The sequence below is a fragment of the Aspergillus mulundensis genome, assembly GCF_003369625.1.
Source record: "Aspergillus mulundensis strain DSM 5745 chromosome Unknown scaffold_3, whole genome shotgun sequence".
Taxonomy (NCBI): domain Eukaryota; kingdom Fungi; phylum Ascomycota; class Eurotiomycetes; order Eurotiales; family Aspergillaceae; genus Aspergillus; species Aspergillus mulundensis.
In genome coordinates this window covers 2,929,532-2,957,441 of record NW_020797891.1, presented here as the reverse complement: position 1 = coordinate 2,957,441, position 27,910 = coordinate 2,929,532, and the positions used below count along the sequence as shown (strand labels likewise).

Below are 27,910 nucleotides of genomic sequence, written 5' to 3'. Positions count from 1 at the left end.
GCATTACAATATGAAAGACTTGACAATCCAAAGGAAGACCCGACTATAACATGACGCGTAAAAATACGTCGCCTTTAACAGCACGATGCGGCACACCTATGTATAAACAGGAACCTCCTTCGTCGTAGCAACATCCACCCCATCCACCCCCCTGTACTCAAAGAACGCCCTCCACTCGGCATCACCCACCAGCGCCGCCGCAAGATCCCGCTCATAGAAAATCGAGAACTCACAGCCCTCATCTTCCCGAGCCCCTTCCCCCTCCCGCTCGCCAACTGCCCCATTCCCACCTGCACTCTCAAGGCGGGGGCGAGCCCTAGCCCTAGGCGGATAAACAACAACAACCCCATTGGTAACACAATCCACCAAATGCCGATAAGCAACCGGCCGGCCAAACCCAAAATCCCTGCCTGCAACCCGGGCATCCCGATGATCCGTCATGAGTATGCTCATCGGCGGAAACGAGTCGATCCGCGTATTGAGCGCCGTTTTATCACGGACCCGCGAGACAAGCGTCAAGGCCGAGTCGACCCCCTCCTGCGTAACGCTGTTCGTTAGCGCCCGGATGTACGAGGCTAGTCTCGACAACGGCCAGTCGCGTATGATGTCGCTGACGGTGGGGTGCGTTGTACCATCCGGAGCGCTTCTGCTCAGCGCCGCGGAGACGACGTTCCCCTGCATCCGGGGTGGAACAGGGGGATCACGCATGCGTCGTCTCATATCGACGGCTTCGCCCCACAAAAGTGCCCCTGGTTTCTCAGGGTCGGGGTTGAAGACCGGGGCGCGGAGGCGCGTAAGCGTGCGCCAGATGAACGCCGAGAAGGCGTCGTAGGTTGAGATCCAGGAGCCGTCCTTTGGCGTTGCAAGTCTTTTGAGTTCGGCGGCTTTACTCTGGCGAAGGTGGAAGAGGAGGGATATCCCGTCTAGCTGGGCTGGATGGCGCTGGGGCTGGGGCGGTCCATCGATCTGTTCTTCCTCGGGCGGATCAGGTTTGGTAAGGCGGGTGAGGTCGAGGTTTGCGGTGTCCCAGTGTGGGAAGGGGGTCTTGTTCTGAATCGCGTAGCAGTTCTCGGCGAGTTGGTGCGTGAGACCCGCCCAGCCCATTACGTCGTTGGCGTAGTGGTGGTGGTGCATGACGAAGACGAGACCGCCGCGGACGAAGTTTGCTTTGTACGCTGCGACGACGGGGCGTGCGTCGATATGGGCTTCGGGTTTCTCGCCGTATGTCATGGGAGGTACGCTCCAGAGGTTGAGGTCGCCCAGTTTGACGGCGGCGAAGTTCGCTTCTTCGATGTCGTCGATCGAGGGATATGTTTCTGCGTCTTCCTCCAGGTCGAGCCATTGCACGACGAATTGAACTGTGCTGTCTTTTCTCTTGGTAAAGGCGTGGCCGCCGCTAGGGTCTTTCTCGATTGCGCCGCAGAGATGGCGTGCTTGGGCGAGTGTTCGCTCAAGGCCGGCTTTGAGGATGTTTACAGCATTGGGCTTTTCGGAATCGACCAGGCGGAAGAAGAGGGCGTAGTTGTTGTAGCTGCTGACGGAGAGGTAGTCAAGCGTTGAGATCCTGTACCGCTCTACCTCTGGGTCGTTTTCCCATTCCAGCGGGCGGATGTGGTAGCTTTTTGAGACGGGCATGATGTCTACAGGTGAAATGTGGCGTATTGACATGGAAGATTGGAGGCAGCGCGTCGTTCTTATAGCAGATCGATCACTACTCCTCACTTGGCAAAGGTCAAGACGCTATCCACGCCGAGGGCCTTGCATAGATTAAACTACGCCGACCGGCCGTTATGAGGAAGCGGATCCCTGCTAGAGGCGGCAAATGCAACCACTTAGGGCTAGTCGGAGGCCAGTCCAAGTGGTTGCTGCAGGATGGACAATGCGATTGCGGAGGCAGTGTTCTTGGAGCAGAGTCAGACTCTGCTAGCGAAAAGTCATCTTCGATTAATCAATACCCAAGCTCTGCAACATATCAATATCCTGAACCATGCATCGCCGACTTCCAACAGTGCCAAGAAGATATCACGTTGATCCTACCTACAGTGACCTTCGCGCAGAAAGGCTTGTTGTAGACAGTTACCACTGCCTGTTGATCGGAGGCAGTATGGTCACATTCGAGCCCAGGCGCTGAACCCTCTCGGTGCCAAAGAACTCGTCCGCCTCGGCATCAGCCAGCCCGCTCAACCCCAGTACCCGCGTCAACATCCATTGCATCTCGAGGAGCTGCAGCGATGGCAATGGAAGCGCAACTGGATCTGCCGTCGACATCGTAATCTCATCACCAGAACGAACCGCTCTGTCAGTCAAGCAATTGTAGAGAAAAGTGCTGTTGCCAACGTGGTCCAAGGTGGAGGACACAGAAGGGAGCGTAGTCATGGGAATGGATATCGAGTACTGTGCGCGAGGCAACCAGAAGAACCTCATCCGGAGGATCTTCCCATCCTGTGAAAGATCCAGAGGCTGGAGTGCAAAGCGCCCCATGCGCCAGAGCCTTTCCGCGTCACAGCTCAAGCAGAGCATGTTCTTCAGCACTTCTGTCCCTTCCGGGCCCGCGACAGCCTCTCTCCACGACTCGACCCTCTTCTTGTTCCAAAAGCATTCCAGCATTCCCCAGAAATTGTTGTCCTCCAAGTGACGTTCCGATTGACTCCAGAGCATCAAGCTGGATGGGCAGATACGGGCGACTTCGAGGGGCTCCCCTGCGTTGGTGATGGCGCAGTACGGATCGCGTTTGATGCACTGTCGCCAGTCAACAGCGTTCAGCGGCAAGGAGTTCATTGCGACTAACCAGATCCGTCACGCTCTCTTTCTTCGGCTCAACATCTTCCATGTCCTTGTCCTCAATATCCAAATTCTCTAACCGCTCGATAACAGCCGGTGCAATTGCCTCCAGCGGCTCCAGTCTGCTCGCCCCTGTACATCGCGTCAGTATATAACAAGCATCAATCTAGGATAGGGAGACGCACACTTCAGAATCGTCGTGATCTTCCTCGCCGGAACAAGGACCCTCGAAAAGTAATAGACGGGATCGTTAACGAAGCGCTCCAGCTGCTCCACATCAGCGAGCCACAGCAGGGCCCAGGTCACGCTGTCGACATCCGGCCACGTATCCCCGTTCACTTTAAGCTCATTCAGCACCTCGAGTTTGCTGAGCTTGTCGATAAGAAACCCGCGGTCAGGGTTGAGGAGCTCGGGGAGGACTCGCGGGCGCTTCGCGTCCTCGCAGACAGGGAAGTGGTATGGGTCCGGTGCTGGGTTGATTTTCACGTCCGGGAAAGTCGAGGAAGCCATGGTGTTTGCTTCAGCGAGAAGATCTGAGTAAATATGCTCTATTTGAAACTAAATTAAAGGATGGTTTTGTGTTCGTGTCGTTTGGGGCTTGTTGGAGGCCGCAGTTTGCCCGGACCCGGACGAAGAAGGAGGATGGAGGTTGCACTGGGAAAGAACAACCATCCCTCACCTACCCTGAGCCCTTGGCAGTTGGATTGATGGGCGATAATAAGCCGCGTGTCCGTACCGTGCTTTTGTGGCAAAGGGAAGGGAATTTCTTTGCTCGGTTGCTAGAAGGCGTGCGGACACGAAGTTCTCGGAAGAAAGCTGCATCCAACCGATCTATATGATTCAATCAAATTACCGCCGCGGGCCCTGAATAACGGTATTCACCCTGCGGGGTCGATCAAATGACTTTAGCTCTCCGTTTCCTCTTGACGACAGCCCTGCACCAGGCGCGCTACTAGTGCCAATGCCAGTCCCAATCTCCGTCTCTTGTATATCGAGCTCATCCTCCTTCTCGTACTTGCTTCCGCGATCTGGTTTTATCCCAACAAGAGCCCCAAGCCTTGACGTTAGTGATGCATGCGGAGCCCTTTTACGGCTTTGCTGGCCGGACTCAACCGGTCGTGAAGGCGCCTTCGTTGTACCCGGAGCACCAAACCACGAAGGTGTGTCTGAAGAGGACCGTCCAAGTCTCGCTGCAAACGGGAACTCGTCTTCGCGGCCTAGATGTCGCCTATACAGGACAAGCCAGATAGCGGCGACGAGAAGCGTAAGCGGGGCCGTGATGGCCCAGTAGATCCACAAGCGCGGCGTCACAATGCTGCTGCCAGTGGGAGCCTGCCAGTCGAACATATCCATCGAGAAGAATGACTATACATATTATGTCAGTGAGGTCTGAACTGGGTCTCGATTCAAAGACTTTACCGCGATAAAGGTAGCCGGAAGAAAGACAACGCTCATGAGGGCAAGGGTGCGCATAGCATAACTGTCGTTCTTAGTTGTATTCGCAATCCTGGTTGATATCTCGGCCATCTTCAGGTTATCCTTGTTATCGCGCTGGGCGATAAGGTTGTATACCTGTCGAACTTAGTAGTGATTGTAACTGAACGGTTGCGGTACTTACAATCTGCAATTGGCTCTGGGCGATCTTCTGGTGACAGGCTATCTCAAGCAGAAGAGCCTCATGCTCGGCTTCCAAGTGCTTGACGCGCTGCGTCAGCCTACGCGATGCACCGTTCACAACCTGCATCCACGGGCCTGAGTTCGGGGTAGAGTCCTTATTGCTTTCCGGGACTTTTAACAATGTATCAAGCTCGGCTTTGATAGCAGACATGTGCTCTCGAATCTGCCGCGTCAGCGCCATATTGGCGTGCATGCGCATCTCGTGAAATGCCAGACGAGAGATGATATAATTGAGCATTCGAGTCATCTCCGCAAATTCTTTTTCGGGTGTATTGCCTGATCCATCCTGGACAATGCTTTAGTCGGTATTCTCATGTCCCAATATAGGTAATAGAGACAATTCATTGAACCTACCATAGCCGTATTAATCTGATAGAAGCCTGAGAAATTTGTCCTAAATTCCACCTTGGCCAGCTCGAATCCGTTCGCGCGGATGCCGTTTGCATCGGCTGTTGCTAGCATCTCACAAAGAATAATAGGGAGCAACATCGGATGGCAAGCGTCCTTCGCCGCATCGGACACATAACTGAGCAAAGCGGACCTCTCGTCGCCTTGGAGTCCGTGGACTAAGCCGTTGATGATGTGAGAAGAGGTGTCGCAGTGGAGAGCCAGGGTCCAGTCTTCGGTTCGAGATAGTGGCGTGCGGAAGGCAAAGCCTGAATAAATCAGCGGATGATGAAGGCTCAGATACTCGGTATTACCGGACGTCTTAGAACCAGTTAGGCTGTCTTCCTTGACGAGCTTCGAAGTGCCTAGAGTCCTTACTTAGACATGGAGGCTGGGAATTGATATCACACTCACCACTTAGCAAGAGCTGAAAGAAGCTGCGTGGTAAATTCAGCCGTTCCATGATCGCAGCAAATACTTTCTGCGGCAACGAGATGCCTCCTGGGGCTTTTGCCTTGCCGCAGATGCTGCATCATCAGCACCATATAAGATGACTTGCTGGGTAGTATGTCCTACAAAAGTCGAAAAGAAACATCCTCGGTGGTCGCGGGGGTGGTCGACTCCTCGCACCACCTTTGGATGGCCGCAAGGCTTGATATATCTTGCGCATCAGAAGGAGATAAAGATGTGTCCTAGACACATCGTCAGCTTATATCTCTGGTGTCTTCCGAGCGTACCGTAGGATGTTTCAACGTCAAGCTATAATTCCTCCCATTTTCAAACACCAGTCGAGAGAAATACAGCTTCTCGCGAGAGGTAAGGCCCTTCATGTAGTGCTCGACCGGGGGGAAGTCAACGTTACTGGTCAGCTCTGGCCCACTAGGTGGTGGCTCTTTCTCGGGCAGCTTTGGTGGTGCCGGCGCGGCTAACTTCGCAGCATCTTCAGCAGAAACGGCAACCTGCTCTCGATTCTGCGACGCATTGATTTGAACTCTGCCAGTCGGTCAAACCCCATCATCAAGACACGAATTGCGGAGCAAAGCTCACAGCACAGCACTCCTCAACTCCTCCAGCCTCAGTGCAATCCCCTGAATCCTCGCAAACGCATCGCGAATCTCCCTCTGAACAAGATACAACCTCCCGCCACCAATCCCACCCTTAATGCCTCGAGAAAAAAGGTCGGAGGTAGAAACCGTGCCAAGCCTCTCTACCAGCCGCTCAAGAAGCTTTTTGGCGGTATACAACTGCTCTTCGAACGAGGCCATGACGTCGCGCGGAACACCAGAGGTGTCGTTTTCAAATGTAGCAACGAACGCACGCATATTCGCCATAAACGTCATCAGCATCGCCTGGAGTTCCTGTTTCTCGTCGGGGTGCAGCGAGAGCGAGCCATTGCCGCTCTCCCTGGTGATCCGGTTCAGGCGGGCGGATACGCGCCCGCTGAGTTCGAGGACGGCGATGACCTCGGATGCTGTTGAGAGAGGATCTGCCATTGAGATGAGTATGAGAGGAAGCTCTGATGAAATATGCCTGCTGATGAAGGTTGATGGATGGAGTTGGAGAGGCTGACATCCGCGGGGTAAGTCCGGCCCCCACGCCAGTGACTCTAGCCTGAGGCAGGCATCTGCATCATCCCTGAATTAGAGAGCGAGCTATAAGAGCAAGGCCGTAGATCCAGTGATGAGATATCAGCTTGGTTGTGTGGGCGAGTTGGTGGTGCAGGTAGTGAAAATGTAGTATCTGCAAGAAACAAAGTAATTACGATCGTAGGATGTAACAATGAGCAGAAGCTTAACGGAACTAATTAAAGCTTAAGAGGATCAAAGAAGGGTTTCTTCTGCAGTCTGCATCTTGTTCAACGCATGCAGTACCGAATCAAACACAGCTTCTGAGGGCCTCAACGCTTGCACGTGTTTGGATCACCACAAAATTTGTTCACAGGCCAAGGGCCGGAATATGACATGATAGATATTGATGTATCTGGCACTTAAGGACCAGTCGCTAATCATCACTTCCTTCAGGAAACCTGAATTCTACAAATCATAAGGGAATCGAACAAGATTGTACAATGATGCACGGTGCTTAGCACTCGGCTAATCCACGGTGCATCACCGGACACTCTTGCTCCACTACTACCACCTGGGTAGTTGACAAAGGAAGGTGCAGAGGGTGCGCTGAGATAGAATTTATACCTGGAAACAAGGACTTGCCGTCTGCGTGGATTTGTCACGCTTCGGGTCCATCCAGTTCCAGTGTGTCGGGCAACAGTTCCTATGCTATCTTCTAACTCTAGAACTGACCATCAGACAGTGGCATTACTAAAGACATTCTAGAAGTAATCAGTAAGCTGAGAAGAGCAACAACTTTAGTCATCACCATGCTATAGGTACTACCATATCAGACCATCTCCCACCTTGCTCTCATCCATCCTCCACATCGACTCCGCAAGTTCCAAATTAGAAGTCATTCGTTTGAAACGCACTGAATACTATCGTTATTGCATCTTCAACCGCATCCAACTGCTGACTCTCAGATTGAAGTAGCAATCATTCGACAATTCGAACCTACCTTCGCATCAACCAACACTTTTACGCCAAATCTTAGAGAAAACGACAGAATCGTTCGCAGTCGTTCGTAGTCTTTTGATGCCTCGTCGCAGGAGTAGCTATGTTTACGGTAAGCAACACTTGATCCATCCTCTTCACCCTTCCATGACATTCCCAAAGCAACACTCAATCCATCCTCTTCACCCTTCCATGACACAGAGGCTGCAGCCAAAATCGTCTGACACCATGGCCGTGCCACGAGGAAACCCACGCCAACATAAACTACATTCCAGTGTATGAGAAAAGAAATGAAATGGCATTGATCAAATAATTTATACTTAGCTCAGCCAAGCGCTTACATATCTTTTTAGCTCATTAGTAATGCAGCCCTGGATGCGGCCTCCATCAATCCACTGAACTTAAATCCGACAACAACCCACTGCATCAGCATGTCCTTACGACGCAAGTCATGCAACGCCTGCTTCAGGGGCCGGCGAAAATGCAATCTCGCCTACCCGACATGCGAGTATTGCCGGAAGACGAAAAAGTGCTGTCAATATGCTTATCCGCCAACTAGCGGTAGCCCATCGAGCAATGACTCAACGAGCTCTCCAGCCCCGTCTGGTCCAGCTGCCAGCACCAGCGAGGACTCTTTTACAGCGCTCCTGAGTGCATTTGATACCTCCACATTTGATTTCCTTGAGACGGGCACAATTCCAGATTTGTTCTTGTCCGATCAGCCCCAATCGCCTCCATATGGATCTCCATCAAACCTTGAAGTCATATTGCCGCACACCTGCATCCCACCATATCCAAGCCTACCATCAACAAGTATAAGAAAATTCCTCGGACCCCTCGGTGAAATCCAGCCCATCCAAGGAATCAACGCAACCTGGCAATGGCTCATCGAGACACTGAGCCGCTACCCCGCCGACTTCGCAGCAACGGGCGAAACAATCTTCATCCACAACCAGCTCTACCGCGACTCCATGCCTCGTTCTATCCGAACAGCATTCGGCATTTCGTCTTCCTCATGTCTTCGTCCCGGCAATCAAGCAATGATGTTCCGCGTCATCGAAGCCGAGGTCAACGACTTGCTCCAACCAACCCATACCAAGTCTGCAGGTGGGCAAGCGCCACTCCTCGACGACCTCGCGAGCCTACAATCTCTCCTCCTCTACCAAATAATCCGGCTTTTCCACAGCACCGGCAGCGACGCCGACAACCTCAAACAGCGCACCCTAGCCGAGCAGCAGGGCACCATCCTAATGACGCGCGCCCTGAAACTCCTCTCCCGCTCGCAGGAGCTTGCCCCAAAGAACCGACAAGCCTGGATCACAGCCGAATGTATCCGGCGCACCGTGGTGGTAATCTATATGCTGTATGGCGTGAACTCGATTTGCCGCGAGGGGATCTGCATTGGATTGCCGACGCTGGTGAAGCTGCCGATTTCGGCGGGGGTGGGGTGTTGGAATGGCGAGGGTACGGATGCGTCAGTGTCAATGTCAATGTCAGTGTCAGTGTCAGGGCTCGGGTATGAGCGGACGATGCCCTACGAGAAGTTCCTGGAGTGCTGGCTTGTTTCTAAGCCGCGCCGGCTGGATGCTTTTGAGAGGTTGTTGCTTGTGCCGTGCCAGGGCGTTGAGGCTGTGGATGCGTTTCATGATTTGGCTGGGTTTATGTAGGTGCTTGGTGATTTGAATGGTGAGTTGGGTTGGGATTTCTATGTGTATATTGTATGTACATGTACACGAATTAGTCAATGATTCTCCTCTCTTCTCCTGTACTGCGATTCTCCCGAATAGTCGATCAATGTTGGAAAGCAGGCTAGACAGCAATACGCTCCATTTGGACGACTAAATCAAGGATCACTCCGCCAGCACCGAGCTCCCTAAGAGCTCCAACAACATCAACGCTTGTTCTCGATCGTTCGTAGTCCTATCGTACCTCCACATCAGCCCTAACTCGCCCCCGGTCCAATACCCCGGTATTTAGGTAGATAGATAAATGTACATACCTCCAAATTCTGCCACCCAACCATCCCCAAAAAGTAACCCCGTTGCTCCTCAATCCCCCGCGCACTCGAAAAGCCCCCCGCCCCAAACCCCTGACCCTCTAGAAGCGCTCTTAGCCTGTTCCAAATCTCCTCCGTCTCCGGCCCCTCAAGAACCTTAACAATCTGCGTAACACTCGCCTCCGCACACGGAACTGAAGACGTAATAGTCCCAAAAAGCTCAGGATACTCCCTCTCCGTAACAAACTGTTTCGCGACGGCAAGAAACGCCTGAAACGTCGGGGAGTCCGGGTAGAAAGAGTGGAAGGAGGAGATGTCATCCCATTCTAGATTCATCCATTAATATCTACCTAGCGGCATTGAAAGCCCCAAGGGAAGTATGCGCGTGTACATACCCAAGATAAGGACGCCGCGACCGCTATCGCCATCAACGGCCTCACCATTTTCCGCTACAATCCGTCCGCGGAAGAATGATTGCAGACCGCGGACGCCGCGGAAGTGCGCGAAGAGCGATGGGGCTTGGAATGCAAAGTTTGCGATGGACGAAGGGTCTGTTTTGAAGGTTGGGAGGAGGAGCTCTGTTATGGCCATGGCTGTTTCGGCTTCTTAGGGCTATTCAGATGACTGCGTTGGGCTTGGAACGTATGGAACTTTGAAGGTGAGAATGGGTGCTGAATAGATGATGGGCGATGGCAATCTAGTTTTCCTGGTTGGTGAGGTTCTGAGGGTAACTTGGGCACCTCCTGCGCCTTATGTAGTTTTGGATACCGATCTGCTCAGAAAGCCAGGGTGGATGAGCCGACTTAGGGCTTTGCGGGGCTCCACTTTTGCCCGCAGTCCCAGCCCGCAATCCCGCAACGCCCTGAGTAAGCCCGCATCTTCAGTTGTAACTAACAATTAGTCAAGCCCGCATCCATGACAAATCCGTCGACTGTATGGGCCGCATTTACATGGTTGTGGCAGGGTCATTGCCGTTTCGAAGGCAGTCCGGAAGTCTACTTAAAACCCGATGTACCCTCTCAGTAGCATGTCCCTCAAGTCAGTGAGCATCGCCGCGATCACCAGTCCATTTCAGAGCCCTCAAATCAAACCTTGATCCAACGACCTTACCAACAATGTCCAAAATCATAACCATCATCGGCGCAACCGGAATCCAAGGCGGATCCGTGGTGAACGCCCTCCTCTCCAATCCCGACTCAAACTATACGCTCCGCGCAATAACCCGCAACCCATCCAGCCCCGCCGCAGTAGCCCTTCGCGAAAAGGGCATCGAAGTCGTCCGCGCCGACGTCCACGACCTCCCCTCCCTGATATCCGCCTTCGCCGGGTCTCACGCAATCTTCGCCGTAACAACCCCCTTCGAATCCCTTCCCAAACTGGGTATCGAGAAGGCTATGGCCGCTGAAACAGAAGCCGGAATCAACCTTGCCAAAGCTGCGGCTGCAACGTCGACCCTAGAGCACTATATCTGGTCGACGCTGCCTGATTCGAAACGTATCAGCGGGAGGAGCGTCAGTGTGCCGTATTACGCGAGTAAGCGGGCCGTCGATGAATTTATTAAGACCAATTTGAAGGGCTTGTGGGCGAAGACAACCTTCCTCTGGATCGGGTGCTATGCAAGCAACATGGGCGTTCCGCTGTACCATCCCAGTCCGGTGTATGGGATGGATGGGGGACGGACGTACGTGACGTTCATCAACGTGGATCCGAGCACGAAGATGCCGCTGGCAGGTGATGAGACGGTCAACGTTGGCTTATTTGCTAAGGCTATTCTGGAGAAGCCTCAGCTGACGCTGCCCGGGAAGATCGTCTCCTGTGTAGTTGAGGAGCGGGCCTTTGGGGATGTGGTCGAGACGTTTGGGAGGGTTAAGGGGGTGCAGGCGCGGGCTTTGAGAATTGCGAGGGAGGATTATAGAGCTCTGTGGCCGGTCGTTGGAGATGTTTTGGATACGTCGATGGTTTATTTTAAGACTGTTGGTGGTAAGGCGTTTTCGGCTTCTGTTGAGGGGGACGATGTGCTTACCAGTGCGGACCTTGGGATTGAAGGGTTGGTTGGGATGGAGGAGGCTTTTGAGAGGTTGCCTTTGCTTGGCTAATTGGGGAGTTTGTGTAGTTGCAGTGCCCGTTCTTGTCTTTTGTAGTGGTAACAAATGCACTCTGGTATGTTGGTAGGACAGGGCCTCCATGTAGAATGATTCAAGGCTTCAATTCGCGGTAAGAATAGCAGGAGAAGTTCGGTTAGAGTATGTTCGCGTAGTAGTTAGGATATCCTGGAGGCATTTGATATCCTCCCCGCTGACACCGCAGCAAGTCTTCAGGTACTCCTTTATCCCACCAAGTTGTTCCGTCACCATTTGCAACATCAGCAGCATTGCCTCTTTCCTGGAACACAGTTAGTCACAGGGCAGGACGTACGGAGGCGACAAACCTCGTCTGGATTACAATCTTCGCCCTCCACTGCGCCTCAGTGTCGGTCACTGTCGGCATGGCTTTCTTAATCGCTGTCGCAATCTCAGGCAGGGATGCTTCCAGGGCTGATTCGCTTCGACTATACTCCTCGGCGATAACGTCTTCGGGGACGCCGGCTAGGGAGAGCAGAACTGCAAAAACCACTCCGGTCCGGTCCTTGCCCATTGCACAGTGGATAAGATACACATCATTCGGATTGTTGCGTATCAATGCGAGAATGTTCCCGATAACATCGTGTCCTTCGACAAGGAGCTGGAAGTAGCCCTCGGCAATGGCCTGGAAATGTCAGAACATGAGATAACAATTGAACCGGATACTGACCTTCTCTCCCTGCTCAAGGTATCTTTTGTACTTCTCGGCCAGCTGTTGAACGGAAAACTCATGCTTTGCTAGTGGTAGGTGGACGACTCTGCAATGGCCAAGGCTCGAAGTGCCCGTAAAAAGTGTCTTTGTATCGCCGGAGTTCGTAAGGTCAATGATTGTCGAGATACTTAGATTCCGGACCTGCTCGAGTCCACGCTGGGTAATGTCTTTGAGATGGCCTGAGCGATAAATGATCCGATCTCGCGTAAAGCAGTTGGGCTTCAGGTTGCTGGGATAGCCGCCGAAACTGCGCACATTGAAAACTCCGTCGATTCCAATGGGTACACCAGAGACCAGAACAAACTCTTGAACAGTGGGTAACTGCTCCATTTTGCGACAAGGTTTGGGATGAAGTGATATGGAGATGAAGTGAAGAAATGTCGCCGCGAAAAGGGGTCCCGCAGTGACTTGGTACGACCGCGGGCGGACGTTCAGATGACCCGGGTGTTAGATGATTCAAAAACTTGCCTTTAGAGATCAAAGTCTTATGGAAAAGGTATCCTGGTCAGGAGCTTATCGGAAATTGGGTGGAGCTCTCAATATATCGAGGTACTCGTCACTTCGCTGAGCCCGACCGCCCTGAGGGGCGGTCGGTCAGCCCCAGCCATATGAAAACATCACCTCAATAAAAATATCAAATTTGTATGGGATTCCCATACAAATTTGATTTTTAGTTTTTTAATAATAACTTCACAACTAGACTATATATAAATCTAAAAAGAAAAGTATTTTGTAAAGAATAATTTTCTCTATTTTATAGACTTTTTAAAAGTTTAAAAATATTATAATTTAATATATTATTAAGAAAAATGTAAAAATGTAGGTGCAGGAATATACTATTTAAAAAACTAGATAAAAAATATATATTTTTTATTTTATATTCTTATAAAGTATTTTATATTATAATATAAAAATTTTTATTTTAAAGTCCCTAGATGCGTGGTTGTTAAGTTATTATTAAAAAACTAAAAATCAGATTTGTATGGGAATCCCATACAAATTTGATATTTTTATTGAGGTAATGTTTTCATATGGCTGGGGCTGACCGACCGCCACCAGGCGGTCGGGCTCAGCGAAGTGACGGGTATAGTCCGCCAACAAGCGCCTGAAGGTCACGGTCAAGACCACTTGTTTCAACCAACCACTCTAGTGACGAGGGCCAAGCAAAGAGCTAACAGAGCGGAATCGTGCAGGTACCATGGGACACATGAGGACAATTGAATCTTGACCAAAAAGCATTGACTATTCTCGTATCGGCGATCGGAGAAGGCCCTGCTGCCGGAAAGTCTAGCAGGTTTTATCCTTGTGATGCCATTTCAGCGTACCAGCCATTGGCCATCAGTGAAGAAATTTTTTGAAAAGCCTGAGTGGTAATCTGCCTGTTACTCCTGCCCATGTACATCGATGTCACGTGCACCAGCTCCTTCCCCACTTCAATGTTTACTCCTCCACCTCCACTCGTCCAGCCATCAGTTTGACCACCACGTCTTGCGCCTGGAGAGGAAAGAGGCCGGGGTCAAGGCAGCAAACAACAAAGAGATGGAGACGCTGTGCTTCGCAGCCTTGCTGGCAATGCGGTGGAGCTGACACTCACAGCCTTGTCCCCAGCCTCGCCAACGCGGGGTAGCCTCAGACGCGTCAAACTCATCAGCTTCCACCACCCTTTCCGATTCGGAACCACGTCCCGCTCTTTGTCTACCGCTGGTCTCCACGAGTACTCCTTTGCTGCGGTCCTTCAAACTATACCTTCCTCAAATCGCCATGGAGCTTAGCGGATTCACGGTGGGAGTGGCCGGACTGCTTGCGCTGTATGAAGTGGCGGCCAAAACAGTCCACTCTGTCGAACATTTCTCGTCCGAAAGCCTGCAATCGCGCTATGACGCGACAAAGGTTTCATTCGACCGATGGGGGAAGGAGACGGGGATAGCCAGAGATGCTCTCGCGAAGGCTTCAGCTTTCCACCGGCAGCTTCAGGACCAGACCGCGGTCTCGGCTATTGCAGACTTGTTGAAATCAATACGCGTCGTGCTCTCAGGTGTGGACTATACTACTGCTCGTTATCATGACAATGCAAATCATCAGACCTCCACAGAATTGCACCTTCGATCCAGGCTCCAGTCGGCAGCTTCGGAGTCTGAGAAGCTGTCGCGTCAAATTGACGATTTCGATCGCCTGGTACAAAAGCTCTATCTTCTAATTCCACTCGAGGATCTACCATATGACCAATCTCAAGGGTTGCAAAGTGCCCTGCTTGAATCACATCGCTCGCACAATCTTGACCGCATCTTGCGTTGGCTAGATGCAACAATCTCTGAGGATTATTTTGACGCATACTGCTCAACGCGCTTACATACCACCTGCGATTGGATTCTTAAGCATCGTACCTACGCCGCCTGGCTGAGAGGCCCATTACGAGAGTCTTCAAAGGTCCTATGGATCCATGGTCCTTCTGGATACGGAAAGTCTGTGCTGTGCGCGTTTATCATTCAAAGGCTCCGTGACACTCGCAGCAATTCAGTTTATAACGCGTTCTGTTCTGCGGACAACGAATTACAACGGGACCCAATCTATGTCCTTCGCGCCTGGATAATTCAAGCTGTATCACGAGATCAATCTGTATTTGAGATGGTACACCATTACCTCGACAAACATCATGATCCGACTGCGCCCCCGTCATGCAAGGCAGCCAAGGCAACGCATTCGGATCTCTGGAACCTGTTTCAGAAGCTTCTATCCCATGATCCGAGTGCTATCTTTATCATAGATGGTTTGGATGAGTGCCCACGGGTGAGTACGTCCAGGGTTGATTCAAGCCGCAGCAGAGGTGATGTGTTGGATCAGCTCGTACACCTGCTACCAGAATCCGCAGCTCGGCTTCTTGTGGTGAGTCGTAACGAAGACGACATCAAAGCCCAGATTGGCCCTCATAATGCAAAGCGGTCTGGTGTAAAGCTGTACGAACTGTCCCTCACAAAGGATCTTGTTGCCCCGGATGTTGCGCGGTTTGCAGAGCACGTCGTTGTTCAGAAGCTACCGGGTGAATCGGACAAATATCAGCAGAAGATTGCAGCCCAGATGGCAGAGAAATCTGACGGTATGTTTCTAATGGTTCGACTTCAGAGTCGGAACCTGCGACCACGGAAGCGGAAGAGAAATTATCAACTGCATCCATCAATTGATGAAATGCCAACTGACCTTGTCCGGATTTACGAGAGGGACTGGTCGAACATCCAGAATCTTTCTGACTCTGATAGACGGCGTGCGGAAACAATCTTACGATGGGTCGTCTTTGCCAATCGCCTCCTCACTATTGCAGAGCTTTCCGAAGCTGTTACGTTCTTGGATAATCGTGATGAGAAATATGTTCACGAAGAGATTCTCGCCCTATGTGACTCCTTCCTGGAACTTCGACCGTCCAATACACCTACTGTGTGGGATTCCCATATTGTTCATTTGATTCACTTCTCCGCGGTTGAATTCCTCTTGGGTCAACAGACCTTTTCCGATGCAATGTCACAGTCATTTTACCTGGGCCGTCATTGTCTCGAGTACATCAACAACAACAAATCTTGGCATGTCGAGGAAGAAAGCCAAAATCCTATTCGCAGCCTATCATTCCGTAAGTACGCTTCGTCAGAGTGGTACGATCATCTTAGGAGGGCTCAGCACCACCGGGATAAATTACGACCACAGCTTTTGTCTTTCTTTGCCGAGCCAAACCCAAACTGGGACAACTGGCGCCAAGAGTTTGAATCATCGGAAGATACCGTATTCGCAGCTTCCCGGTTAAGAGCCTTTTGCTCTTCACCCGGTGGTCGAATGTATTACGCATGTCTTTTCGGGTTCCTGGAAGTGGTCAAAGATTTACATGGCAAACACATGGCGAACATTAACGAAGGGGGTGGCTTTTACGGGAACCCGGTGCAAGCCGCCAGTGTGGCGGGCAATATGGATGTACTTCAATTCCTGCTCAGAAAGAATGCCAACATTCATGAGCATGGTCGATACGGCAGTGCCCTTCATGCAGCCGCTGCACACGACCAGGAGACCGCAGCGCTCGAATTATTGAGCAGCGGGGCATCTATATCAGCCACTGATAGTGACGGCAACAGCCCATTGTCGGTAGCGGCAAAACATGCCAGTGACTCGGTCAGTCGGCTTCTAATTAATCGCCTAATTGATCAGGGAGTCGACTTGGATGTTGCTGATAATGACGGCTGGACTTGCCTGCATTGGGCTGCACAGTCTGGCGACATAAAAACATTTAAGCTGCTCCTTGAAAGCGGCTGTAGCATTGAATTAGCTGACGAAGAGGGAGATATGCCGCTTCATATATCAACCCTCCAGGGGCATGAGAATTTAGTTCAAGCCATGCTGGATGCTGGTGCAGATACTGAGGCAAGAGATAGCGAAGGATACACTGCCCTGCACATTGCGGCGTCTTGTGGGCATTACAGAACCTGTCAGGTATTGATTAAAGCTGGTGCATGCCTCTACAGGTCTACGATGACTGGGCGAACTCCCCTCCTTTACGCTGCTCTCCAGGGCGACCACAAAATAGTGAAGCTTCTCCTGGATTCCGAGACATGCACTACCATTCCTGATCGTGATGGAAACACTGCACCACTTATGACTACATGTGTTGATAATGATGGAAACTCTGCACTACATATTGCTGCCGAGCACGGTCACCTGGAGGCAGCTAAGCTTCTGCTTAGCAGTAGGGCAGACCCTGCGTTACCAAATTTCTACGGCGAGACGCCTTTGATTCTGGCATCCCTGAAGGGTAAGGTTGAAATCATACAACAGCTCCTTAAAGCTGGGGCCAAGGTTTCGAGAGCTGATGATGATGGAGACACGGCTTTACATTGCGCCGCGGAAAATGGCTACCAGGATATAGTCGTATCGCTTCTGGCCTGTGGTGCTGATGTGTCCGCAAGCAATTCCAAAGGTTGGACACCTCTACATTTGGCAGCTTCGGAAGGCTATATCGAAGTGGTGCGGCCACTGATCAGAGCACTGATCGAAGCCGGGGGGGACATTGATAAAGTAAGGCACGACGGCCGGACAGCTTTGCAATTGGCCTTTTACTTCGAGTACAGAGATATAATCCTGCTTTTGCTAGACAAAAGCGCATCCTTAGACTCTCTCGATCTTTACGGGATGGCCCCATGGGAATACGCGAGCGCGGAGTTTCGAGCAACTATTCCACAGTGCCAGGATTGCAGAGAACCCACAGAATCTGAGCGGCAACAACGTGCCAAAGCGTCCATTCGAAAGATCGCACAAGGGATAACGCCCGGGGGGAAGAAGGACTTGCTGACCCTCCTCGCTCTAGGTTATTGCATCCTAGTTTTGCAAGACACTGCCTCCGCTGCTGTTGTATACGACCAAACTGTCTCAATGAACATGCACAGCAGGAACGGGCCTACCTTCCACCATAAGGCAACCTACTGTGAGGGCTGCGAAGACAGCTCAGGTATTGTCAGTACACGGTACGCCTGTACCATATGCGTCGATCGGGATTTTTGCGCCTCCTGCATGACGCAGTATAACGAGGGCGTAGATTTCGACTTACGCAACCCATGTAACGGGCATCAGTTCTTATGTATTCCGAGTGATGCCTTCAAGCCCGAGGAATGTACTGATATCTACACGGAGAAGTTCGTCAAATGGTTGAAGGACCTTGCGCTTCGGTATCAGCCGGAAGATTCATGACGGTATCGTCTCGCCGGAGTCGAGGTTTGTTACCTACGCCTCCAGTTCACTCAGACAAGCCCGTGTCCGCATTAGGTAGCGCGCCAGGACCGCACTACCTTTCCTGCCAAGGGTGATGTCGATGCGGCTCACCTGAGAGTCTGCGGCGATGTTCGCTCTGCCCTTCGGTTACGGATGTTTCTGACATGGCGGATTCTAAACATATCCGAATAAACCAGGTTAGAGAAGCTCTCGTGATGTCCACTAACCCAGGAATTCTTGGGCTCTTCCAATGTCATCGTGAAGCGTGGCTGCATTTGCGCGCCAGCTTCCTTTCGAGTTTGCAGCTGATACTCTGATAACCTAGAGCCTGAGCCAACCTGCGCTACTGATACCTAGTAGATCATTGCCATACTGCTAGACTCATGTGTTCAGTACGAGCATCAGAGCTCCTCCAGCTTTCTTTGAAATCACGGACGCGGCCCATTCCTGATATTTCTATTCGGCTATATGGATCTATGTAATGAATGAGCCTTGGGCGAATCTCTATCTTATCTTTGAGCCATGGTCTAGGACATGATGTATTCTAAGTCTAGACAGTCAATGTCAACCTCGACTCACTCACAACTTCGCCTTGCTCGTCCCCTCCCCAACGCCCAACCCCGCAATATCAACCTTCGGCTTCACCCCCCTCACCAGATCCGCAACAACACTGCCCGTGCCCAGCGCCAGCGAAATACCCCAGGGCCCATGGCCCGCCGCAACGAACACACCACCATTCTTCGCTGTTCTGGCCCCACCAAGCGAAGAGTCATTGACCTTCGTCACAAAGGGCACGCCGCGCTCAGCAACGGGTCGAAGACAGAGTCCCTCGCGGAGGATATCCAAATCATCCGTGTTGGCAATTTCATCAGTGGACTCGGTCTTCCCAACGGGCAGCTTCCCCATAAGCCGCACGGTGACGTCCTTGAGTTTTCGCATCTCCTTCTCATCGTAGTACTGCGTTTTCAGATCCTCAACGCGCTCGGGGACCGGAATCTCCCGGCTATTCAAGCCAGCAATGTAGATCTCGCTTCCCTCGCGCGAGAAGATCTCCGGGCTGAAGCCGCAGGAGGGCGGGTGTGTCGTGAAGACGGCGTGGCTTTCGCCCTTGAGTTCGCTCTCGTGCTTGGCTGTGTAGCGTGGCGAGCGCACGACGAGCGAGTACCCGGCCAACGGGTAGATGGGGAATGTTGTGGAGGAGGATGGGAAGAGCGTGTTGAAGACGCGGGGTGTCCAGGAGCCTGCTGCGATAATGAGGTTTGTGCAGGGGAGGGTTGAGAAGGATTTTGTGGCGTGGTTGAGGATCTTCACGGCGGTGATTGTGCCGTTGGCGTCTTTGAGTATGGATGTTGCGGTGCTGGGTTGGTGGAGGTTTACGCCGCGGGATAGGGCTTGGTCGAGGAGGAATTGCGAGAGCCGGAGGGGGTCGCTGTTCTCTTCATTAGCTCTTCAATCCGATAAAGTACCGGGTAACGCAGGGAGTAGAGGGAACATACACCTGCGCCACACTCCCCTCCTCACTAATCCTCTCAATAGCTGTGGCCTTTTGCTTGGTCAACCACTCCGGCCCCTCTGCAAGCACGACGGGCTTCGTCGTCGCCGTCTCGGCGCGACTCGTGCCAGAGCGTAGCCAGTCGTCTCCCCTGGCGCCTCCTGACGCCGCATCCGTGCTTCCCAAACTCAAAGCCATGCCTTTCATGTACCCCCATTTCTTATCGCCGCCGTGCTCAGCAGCTAGAGACTCGTGGAGCGCGAAGGAGTACTCGCCCAGTGGGAGGAGCGACGGCTCGAACCAGTCCTTTGCGAGGAAACCGGCGGCGTATCCGGAAGCGGACGAGAAGAGTTCATTGCTGGACTCGATGATGTGAATCTTCGAGGCGTCTGAAGGGTTTTGCTGAGTGAGGTAGTACGCGATTGAAGAGCCGATGATGCCCCCGCCGAGGATAACGGTGGACATTTTGATTGCTATCTCTGTTCTGATCGTGTAATTTGGTGCAATGGCGTTATCTGCTGCGTTTCCTGACCAAAACCGAGCAATTGGCCCCCTTATATACCGCCCAGCGACCCTGCTATTTTCAAATGCTGTAATGTGAATGTGTCAAGCTCCAGAGGCGTGGTGCGATGTGCGCCAGCAAATTGTGGAGATGGCGCGCCCTCCGCACGACAGACTCGGATTCTTTGACCTATTTCGTTCTAGGCTCGTCGGTTTCGCCATCGTCCCGGTTTCTGCAACTTTCTTGGGGTGCTGGGTCTGGAGGTGGACCGGGACGGTAGCCGGTCTCGCAGGTTAAGAGTCAAGAGCTTGAGATGGGACTCGGGAAACTGTTTTCCGCCGGGATACCTACGCAGGTGAGCCACCGGGCCGTTGCTTGGGTCCGGGGAGGAGGTCCGGATTGCTTATAACGGAGGGACATGATGGATTCAATGGAATGATAGGAGCGCTTGCGCCATTCTCCGTCAGGCCGTACATAAGGCTTATCAATCAGCCATTGGTGGTCGGATTTGAACGAGTGCGATAGGTATGGAGGGGTAGAGGGGTGGTTGCGATGAACGTCAAGGAGCCGTAGCTAGCAGAGAAGAATTGGCTCATGAAATGACCATCTGAGCCGCATTGGCTATAGATCTGACGGGTGCACGTAGTGTGACTATTTTCCAGGCTCATCCATGTACGTTATCTGCTGTGGCACAGTGGCATTGTTGCGGGAGCTTGACCCCGCGACCCCTCCGCGGAGTCAGTTACATCATTTTCTCCCGCGGCTTTCAGTCTTTCTCTGTACAACTTCTCGAGCTTCACTTTCAACACCAGGAAACTACAATAATGGTTAAGACAATTATCGTCACCGGCGCCTCTCGAGGTACTGTCGCTATCTCTGCCTTCCTCCATCGAAACTGAAAACTAATTGATCCCAACCAGGCATCGGCCTCGCAATCACCAAGTACCTCCTCTCCGCGCCTCAATCGCACAATGTCGTCGTGATCGCCCGAAGCGTCGAGCCCCTGCAAGCCCTGAAAACCGAATACAAAGACCAAGTCGCGATTCTTAACGGCGACATCGCCGACTTCTCGATCGCCCAGAAAGCCGTTGATCTCGCGCTGAAAAGCTTCGGCCGCATCGACGGACTCGTCCTCAACCACGGTATCCTCGGACAAGTCGGCAAGATCGGGACGGCAAACATCGAGGAGTGGAAGAAGGGGTACGATGTAAACTTTTTCAGCCTCGTGGCGTTCGTCCAGGCGGCGCTGCCGAAGCTGCGCGAGAGCAAAGGCAGGATTGTGTTTACGAGCTCCGGTGCCGCCGTCTCTGCGTACCGTGGTTGGGGGCTCTATGGGTCTACGAAGGCTGCGATGAACCACCTTGCCTTGAGTCTGGGTGAGGAGGAGCCGGATGTTACGAGTGTTTCTATTCGGCCGGGAATGGTTGATACCGAAATGCAGAGGGAGCTCAGGGAGGACCATGCTACGACGCTGGAGCCGCAGGTGCATTCTAAGTTTACGACGGTGCATAAGGACGGCAAGTTGCTCAAGCCCGAGCAGCCAGGACATGTCATGGCCAAACTGGTGCTTGATGCGCCCAAGGAGCTGAGCGGGAAGTTCCTCTCGTAAGTTTCTGCATTGTGCTATGGATGGTGCTAAGCTAACGGAACGGATCAGGTGGAATGATCAACAACTCGAGGCCTTTCAGGCATGAGACTAGATTACTGTAGACGAGTCAGCGTTGACTCTTGAAGCAAGCCATAGAGCAGAATAGAACAATGGAAATTGATCAGCCGAAAGATGAAAAGCAGGTACATTTCTTAAGCATCAGATGCAGCGCACCTTCATACTTAGCATGGAATGTAGTTTGTTCATCACAAAAAGAGGTAGAAAAGAAAAATTGTCATTGTCGTACCTATGCTACGGAATTGATTCTTAGTGCGTTGCCGGTTGGGGAGGTTCCACTAGAATCTTCAGGCAGTTAGCAGTGGCCAAAAATGCGCTGAGTGACACAAATTGTAGGAAGGATTAATATCAGCAGTCCGTTTGGCTTTGGACAGTGTACGTCACCAGAGATGGTCTGATAGGGGCGACAACGATGTTCATCATGATAAAAGGAGACAGGGGAAAAGCCGATTGAACGTACCATATCAGTTAGTGAGCAGCGATCTGCCAAATTGTCGAGTATTCCTCAAAAAACATCATATTGTGAATTCTCTGTGGGAGATGAAGAAAAGCGAAGCAGAAAAAAATCGCAGCCGAAGATAAAGTATCGTAAGCGGTGGGATTCTGCCGCGTGGTTGTTCCGTTCCGCGTCGTCGCATCCATATTTCGTGATAAAGAGGCTCCGAGGGGAGGGTCAGCTCGGACAAAGAGGCAACACACTGGTGACCTCATACTGTCACGGGTCCGATTTATACGCGTCTTACGGACGGCTTTCTCTTGCGATTTTTATATAATATATCCGGAACCATGTCAGACCGGGAATTTAGTTGTACGTCTATCGCGTCTTGGCGCAACTATGCCGCTCGCTAACTCGACCGAAGCAAACGACGACCTGTCGCTTCCTAAAGGTGTGTACATACAGCTCTACGACAAACCGTCCCAGAATCTTCTGCCTTGGCCTGCACCGCGCAACTACCGCTAACTAGCAACTATCAGCGACGGTCCAGAAAATCATCACCGAGATCCTTCCCCCCTCATCCGGACAATCCTTCTCCAAAGATGCGCGCGACCTGCTCATGGAATGCTGTGTCGAATTCATTACCCTGATTTCCTCCGAAGCGAACGACATCAGCGAGAAGGAAGCCAAGAAGACTATCGCCTGTGAGCATGTGGAGCGGGCTCTGCGTGACCTCGGGTTTGGCGATTATATCCCGGATGTCCTTGCCGTTGCGGAAGAGCACAAGGAGCAGTTGAAGGTATGCCTGGAGCTCTTTGAAACACCGGCTGTACTTGGAGAAGGAGCTAACAACTGTTTCATAGTCCCGGGAGAAGAAGCAAAGCAAGATGGAGCAGAGCGGATTGTCTGAGGAGGAACTACTTCGCCAGCAGCAGGAGCTGTTTCGCTCGGCGACAGAAAAGTATCATGCTGCGCCGGAGGGCACCGAGTAAGCGAGTTTGCGATGGGTATAATGAGGGCTCGTGCTGGTCATGACGGATACGGAGTTATACTTATCGGGTTTACGGAGTTATAGGCTTCAGTTCATTAATGGTCACGAAGGGAATGCATTTAGGATCGAATTTCCAATAAAAATACATACGCCGTGTGTCTTCTGTCAGATTTTTCTTCGTATGAGTGGTCGTAAGATCAATCGTAAGCCCTGAAGTAGCGTGTACAGGACAGTAGATGGAATATATATTTTTGCCATATCCTAGCCTCCCGTTGCGCTCTCCATGGGCAAACCTCGCAAGTACACTAGAGATTCCTAAGAATCTATGCTATCCTGCTGACCTTCCGGCTCAACGTCAGAAATTATATTAGAAAATTAAATTCTAGTGAATTGTCGGGATTGCAGGCTCAATTCTAGGAGGCTTCCCAGATCGCGCTAACCGCATTTGGCGTTCCGCACCTCAGCCGCCTGGAGGCCGGCGCGCGCAAGTCGTAGCAAACACCGCGGAACTCCAGATTCATCATTCAGACTACCGCCTCCACCAGCCAAAATGCCGCCCTTCAAGGATGAGCATGTTCTTGTACGTTTGATGAATATTGTCGCCTTGACCAGCGAAACATCCGTGCTAATAATGCCAGATAATTGCGCCAGGATCGCAAGTGACCCTGGCGCAACTGGGCCTCCCCGAGTCGTTCACGCCCGCCCGATGGCGCTTCCCCAGCCGGATGTTCCCAAGCGAGAAGAAGGGCGAATACGAACCGTACAAGATTCACGAGAGGCGACAAGAGGTCAAATCCGCCAATGGCTCGACCGCGGCAAAAGAGCAGGAGGACGTTGAGATGAAAGACCAACCACCACAGGAAGGGACGGCAAACGCAGACGCGCCGAAGACCGAGAGTACAGACGAGACGAAACCTGAAGCCGCCGAGAACGCGGGCGAAGAAGGCAAAGAAGGTGGTGAGAATGGCCAGACCGTGCAGGAGATTTTCTACGAGGAAGACATTGCGTCTGAAGAAGGGGCGATCTGGCCGATGCAGAAGGGGCGTATAGTCGACTGGGAGTGTTTCTTCGCTCTCTTAACACACGTGTATAACACGCTCAGTCCGCCATTCCATACCCCTATCATGCTTGTTGCCGAGCCGGTCTGGTCATTGCGGGATCGGGAGGCAATCACTCAGTTTGTGTTTGAGAAGTTCAAGACACCTGCGTTCTGCCTCATGGATTCCGCAGCCGCTGTATGCTACGGGTATGGAGTACAGACCGCGACTGTCATTGATGTCGGAAAGGACAAGGTCGATGTCACTGCGGTTACGGATTTCCAGGTCAATGAGCACGGGCGGGGAGTCGCCTTGGAAGGTTGCGGCGGTGACTACATGACTGACCGGCTGCTGGAGCTGCTGGGCTCGAAGGGATTTTCAAGAGAGATGTGCGAACAGCTCAAGCGGAGCAACATTACCGAGCTCCTACCAGCGGGGACGCCTCTACCTGGCGCCGCCGCCACAGCACGCCAGAACGGGCCGCCAGCTGGTTCTAACACGCAACTTGGCGGCGTGGAAAATGGACAACCTAAGAACGCGAATGGTACAGCAGAAAACGAGGAAGATGAGGGCGTCCTTGACGTAGCCGCTATTGTCAGCGGTAACACCAGCGAATTCCTCGCCGCGCGGGAGAAAGACAAGGGGACGAAGAAGGGTGCTGATGCGGCGAAGCCTGTCCGCCTTCCCAACTCTAAGAAGGAGAAGGCTACGTTCCAGCACCAAGAATTCGTCAAATTGGAGCCAGAGAAGGACGCGCCTAGCGGTCCTAGTCGCTTCATGCGTCAGACAAGAGATATCGAAGTGAGCGTCGAACGGTTCCTTTCTGCTACACCGATGCAGAAGAAAGGGGAGCGACTGTCAAGCGGTCTTCTTGAGGATATCGCTACTCAGATCCACCACACCATCCTTGCCGTGCCTGATGCTACGAAGCGCAGTGATCTATGGGACTCGCTGATTATCGTTGGTAACGGGAGCAAGGTTAAGGGTTAGTCTACCTACCAACATTATCTCCAATGCATACTAACCACCTGCAGGTTTCACCCAAGCGCTCATCAGCACAATCACCCAAAAGTTCGTCCTCTCGCCCTCCGGCACAATCTTCACGTCCGAAATTCCCTCCAACTTCTCTACACCCCTTCCCACCGGCGGGACAAACACCCCCGTTCCAGGCTTTCCCGGCCAAATGCACCACCCAGGCAGCCAAGGAGTAAACCCTCTCCTCGTCGCCGCCACCCACTCTGGAAACCCCATGCCTCCAGGAACACCATCCATCGACCCCCTCTCCCACCACCGCTCCACCGGCCACTCGCAGACTCCTACCTCCGTCCGCACCGTAAAACCACCAGAGTACTTCCCCGAATGGAAGGAGCAGACAGCCACTCAACAGCCGCCGCAGAATCAACCCGGCCTCAACGGTCCCGGCGGCCCAGCTTCCGGCGGCGGCCACCGCGGTATGGAAGAGGCTGTCTTCCTGGGCGCCCAGGTTGCGTCTAAGGTCGTGTTTGTCATTGATCAGGGTATCAGTAAGGGCTTCATGAGCCGGGTCGAGTACAACGAGAATGGACCCTCGGCGATCCATGAGTATGTTATGTGAGCTCATGAGTCAAGCAAATTACGCGTATCAGGCTTTACTTTCTTCATCTTTGGTCACTTGAGATTTGCTTCTTTACAGTGATTTTGTGTATTGTGTACCGTATGGGGCGTCGTCTGTTATTTCAGAAAAGCAATCTGCTAGGATGCTGATAGGATAGGCGGAGTTTGGTCTAATATAGTAGATATGTTAATGTATTCATATAAATACTAAATATCTCCTTTGGCTTTTTCTTTTGGTTTTCTCTATACTGCTAAGGAGGGTCACGTGCTGACAAACACGTGACTCACGGATAAGCAACTTATCGCCGCCACCGGCTATCTCCTTCAACTCCGCAACTTTCATCGCCTCTCGACTTTGCCAGAGCTTGCGCTCGTCACCATTTGACACCTGAACGTGAAAATGCCGCGCGCCGAAGCTGGAAGCACGAAAGCGCTCGGCAACAAGATCAAAGCTGTACGTTCCCTGCCGCCTCAGCATTGGCTCGCTTCCGTGTTGAGATGGACTTGAAGAACTAACATCATCCAGAAAGGCTTAGGTCGTCTACGATGGTACTGCCAAGCATGCGAGCGCCAAATGCGCGATGAGAACGGATTCAAATGGTGAGTTTACTCCGATCACTAGCAGTACGGGATAGTGAGGTGAGCGGTGCTGACGATTGTTCTTTGTGTCTTAGTCACGTCCAAAGCGAAAGCCACGTCCGACAGGTCCTACTCATCGGCGAGGACCCGAAGCGGTATATCGAGGACTACAGCAGGCAGTTTATCCGCAATTTCCTGGATTTGCTACGGACCACACATGGCGAGAAGAAGGTGCACATCAATCAGTTTTATCAGCAGGTTATTGCGGATAAGGAGGTGAGTCCAGCCGCTCTTTGCCCTACGCTTTCCCCGTTGGCGTACTGACCTGTGGCGTTGTAGCACATTCACATGAACGCGACGAAGTGGAAGAGTCTTTCCCAGTTCGCGGCGCACCTCGGCCGCGAGGGCCTGTGTCACGTCGAGGAAACGGAGAAGGGCCTTTTCGTTTCGTACATTGATCGGAGTCCGGAACAAATGCGGCGGAAGGAGGCTATCATGAAGAAGGAACGGCAGGATCGGGGCGACGAGGAGCGGGAACAACGGTTGATACAGGAGCAGGTTGAGCGGGCGCGGGCAAAGGAGAAGGAGGAGGAAGTCGATCCTGAGGCGAGGAATCTGCAGCGCAAAGAGGGCGAGAAGGTCAAATTGAATATTGGATTCGGCGCGAAACCCTCCTCGCCAGCACCGACCACCGAGCCGTCGGGAACCCAGTCACCCGATGAGACGGAGAAAGAGAAGGCATCCTCGTCTGCAACTCCCGAGTCTTCAGCAGCTGCCTCTCCCGCACCGACACAAGCCCCTCAGGCCGCGCCGAAAGTTTCACTCTCGTTAGGTGGTGGGAATGGCAAGCCGAAGAACGTGTTCGCATCCGCCGCGAAGAAAAACCCGCTGGCCGGGAAGAAGGGAACCGTCATGGCAGCGCCCAAGAAGATGTCTGAGCAGGAGCGGATTATGAAAGAGGAGATGGAGGCCATGCAGCGGAAACGGTTGGGCGGAGGTGGCATGCCGAACCCTAAGCGGCCTAAGGTCTCATGAAGAGCGGCACATCATCTCCGTTCCAGGAGCCAAGAGGATTTCCTCAACCCCACAACTCTCCAGGCTCCAGCAAACCCTTGTCTGGGCTGGCCCATTAATTATTCTGGCTCACTGCGCCCTGGGTTATCCATATCCAGTACGAGTACGACTCAACGGAGACAGGAGCACGACGATTCTGCCCTGGATCCTCCTGCTTTCATGTCCCGACTCGGGGCTACCGCGAATTTCACAGGGCGAATACTATGACAAGTGCTGGTACATGCCTTATGAATCTAGTCCCCATATCCCTGTATCTAATTGCAGTCTTAGGATATAGCCTCAATTAAGATTACCCTGGTGGCGGCTTTACCCGAATCTGGCAGTCAGGGGAGCCGTTGTCAGCAGCCACAATCAATATGGGCCCAACGGCCCACGAGAGTCGAATCTCACATTCACTTTGTATCGTACAAATAGTTACGGGTTGATTAAGCATCGACCTCAACAATCTCAGCCGGATTTTGAAGTTTCCGCTTATGAAAGACGGAGACCCCGTTTAAGGGGCGGTCCCAGCGCAATGGTGAAACGCAGCTCCACCACCTAGGGCTCGACCTCATTTTAACATCT

The 27,910-nt window shown here is 52.4% G+C and overlaps 13 protein-coding genes across 13 annotated transcripts; 7 read left to right on the top strand and 6 right to left on the bottom strand.

Moving 5' to 3' along the window:
• Positions 1-96: 96 nt before the first annotated feature.
• DSM5745_04390 (uncharacterized protein) lies at positions 97-1,635 on the bottom strand (the record flags this gene model as incomplete). The annotated part of the gene is made up of 1 exon (XM_026746406.1): positions 97-1,635. One exon carries the CDS (start codon positions 1,633-1,635, stop codon positions 97-99), a length of 1,539 nt encoding a protein of 512 aa, XP_026605402.1.
• A 441-nt stretch (positions 1,636-2,076) lies between these two features.
• On the bottom strand, positions 2,077-3,291 carry DSM5745_04389 (HNH endonuclease signature motif containing protein; the record flags this gene model as incomplete). The annotated part of the gene is made up of 3 exons (XM_026746405.1): positions 2,077-2,739; positions 2,789-2,913; positions 2,967-3,291. 3 exons carry the CDS (start codon positions 3,289-3,291, stop codon positions 2,077-2,079), a joined length of 1,113 nt encoding a protein of 370 aa, XP_026605401.1.
• A 339-nt stretch (positions 3,292-3,630) lies between these two features.
• On the bottom strand, positions 3,631-6,338 carry DSM5745_04388 (uncharacterized protein; the record flags this gene model as incomplete). Its single annotated transcript, XM_026746404.1, has 8 exons — positions 3,631-4,146; positions 4,201-4,353; positions 4,400-4,744; positions 4,813-5,210; positions 5,260-5,372; positions 5,422-5,537; positions 5,583-5,838; positions 5,893-6,338. 8 exons carry the CDS (start codon positions 6,336-6,338, stop codon positions 3,631-3,633), a joined length of 2,343 nt encoding a protein of 780 aa, XP_026605400.1.
• Positions 6,339-7,840: 1,502 nt separating this feature from the next.
• Positions 7,841-9,076, top strand: DSM5745_04387 (Zn(II)2Cys6 transcription factor domain-containing protein; the record flags this gene model as incomplete). The annotated part of the gene is made up of 1 exon (XM_026746403.1): positions 7,841-9,076. The coding sequence occupies one exon, from the start codon at positions 7,841-7,843 to the stop codon at positions 9,074-9,076; it is 1,236 nt and encodes a 411-aa protein (XP_026605399.1).
• A 142-nt stretch (positions 9,077-9,218) lies between these two features.
• Positions 9,219-9,996, bottom strand: DSM5745_04386 (uncharacterized protein; the record flags this gene model as incomplete). The annotated part of the gene is made up of 3 exons (XM_026746402.1): positions 9,219-9,329; positions 9,409-9,731; positions 9,801-9,996. The coding sequence occupies 3 exons, from the start codon at positions 9,994-9,996 to the stop codon at positions 9,219-9,221; spliced, it is 630 nt and encodes a 209-aa protein (XP_026605398.1).
• Positions 9,997-10,520: 524 nt separating this feature from the next.
• DSM5745_04385 (uncharacterized protein) lies at positions 10,521-11,501 on the top strand (the record flags this gene model as incomplete). Its single annotated transcript, XM_026746401.1, has 1 exon — positions 10,521-11,501. One exon carries the CDS (start codon positions 10,521-10,523, stop codon positions 11,499-11,501), a length of 981 nt encoding a protein of 326 aa, XP_026605397.1.
• Positions 11,502-11,643: 142 nt separating this feature from the next.
• DSM5745_04384 (tyrosine-protein phosphatase) lies at positions 11,644-12,567 on the bottom strand (the record flags this gene model as incomplete). The annotated part of the gene is made up of 3 exons (XM_026746400.1): positions 11,644-11,787; positions 11,821-12,150; positions 12,196-12,567. 3 exons carry the CDS (start codon positions 12,565-12,567, stop codon positions 11,644-11,646), a joined length of 846 nt encoding a protein of 281 aa, XP_026605396.1.
• Positions 12,568-13,998: 1,431 nt separating this feature from the next.
• Positions 13,999-17,955, top strand: DSM5745_04383 (uncharacterized protein; the record flags this gene model as incomplete). The annotated part of the gene is made up of 1 exon (XM_026746399.1): positions 13,999-17,955. One exon carries the CDS (start codon positions 13,999-14,001, stop codon positions 17,953-17,955), a length of 3,957 nt encoding a protein of 1,318 aa, XP_026605395.1.
• A 600-nt stretch (positions 17,956-18,555) lies between these two features.
• On the bottom strand, positions 18,556-19,933 carry DSM5745_04382 (NAD(P)/FAD-dependent oxidoreductase; the record flags this gene model as incomplete). The annotated part of the gene is made up of 2 exons (XM_026746398.1): positions 18,556-19,405; positions 19,473-19,933. The coding sequence occupies 2 exons, from the start codon at positions 19,931-19,933 to the stop codon at positions 18,556-18,558; spliced, it is 1,311 nt and encodes a 436-aa protein (XP_026605394.1).
• An 861-nt stretch (positions 19,934-20,794) lies between these two features.
• Positions 20,795-21,664, top strand: DSM5745_04381 (SDR family oxidoreductase; the record flags this gene model as incomplete). The annotated part of the gene is made up of 3 exons (XM_026746397.1): positions 20,795-20,831; positions 20,891-21,575; positions 21,628-21,664. 3 exons carry the CDS (start codon positions 20,795-20,797, stop codon positions 21,662-21,664), a joined length of 759 nt encoding a protein of 252 aa, XP_026605393.1.
• An 807-nt stretch (positions 21,665-22,471) lies between these two features.
• Positions 22,472-23,064, top strand: nctB (negative cofactor 2 transcription regulator complex subunit NCB2; the record flags this gene model as incomplete). Its single annotated transcript, XM_026746396.1, has 3 exons — positions 22,472-22,523; positions 22,612-22,871; positions 22,936-23,064. The coding sequence occupies 3 exons, from the start codon at positions 22,472-22,474 to the stop codon at positions 23,062-23,064; spliced, it is 441 nt and encodes a 146-aa protein (XP_026605392.1).
• Positions 23,065-23,613: 549 nt separating this feature from the next.
• DSM5745_04379 (putative chromatin remodeling complex subunit (Arp9)) lies at positions 23,614-25,694 on the top strand (the record flags this gene model as incomplete). Its single annotated transcript, XM_026746395.1, has 3 exons — positions 23,614-23,643; positions 23,702-25,085; positions 25,135-25,694. 3 exons carry the CDS (start codon positions 23,614-23,616, stop codon positions 25,692-25,694), a joined length of 1,974 nt encoding a protein of 657 aa, XP_026605391.1.
• Positions 25,695-26,093: 399 nt separating this feature from the next.
• On the top strand, positions 26,094-27,307 carry DSM5745_04378 (putative C2H2 finger domain protein (Kin17); the record flags this gene model as incomplete). The annotated part of the gene is made up of 4 exons (XM_026746394.1): positions 26,094-26,147; positions 26,220-26,293; positions 26,368-26,548; positions 26,612-27,307. The coding sequence occupies 4 exons, from the start codon at positions 26,094-26,096 to the stop codon at positions 27,305-27,307; spliced, it is 1,005 nt and encodes a 334-aa protein (XP_026605390.1).
• Between the last annotated feature and the right edge of the window lie 603 nt (positions 27,308-27,910).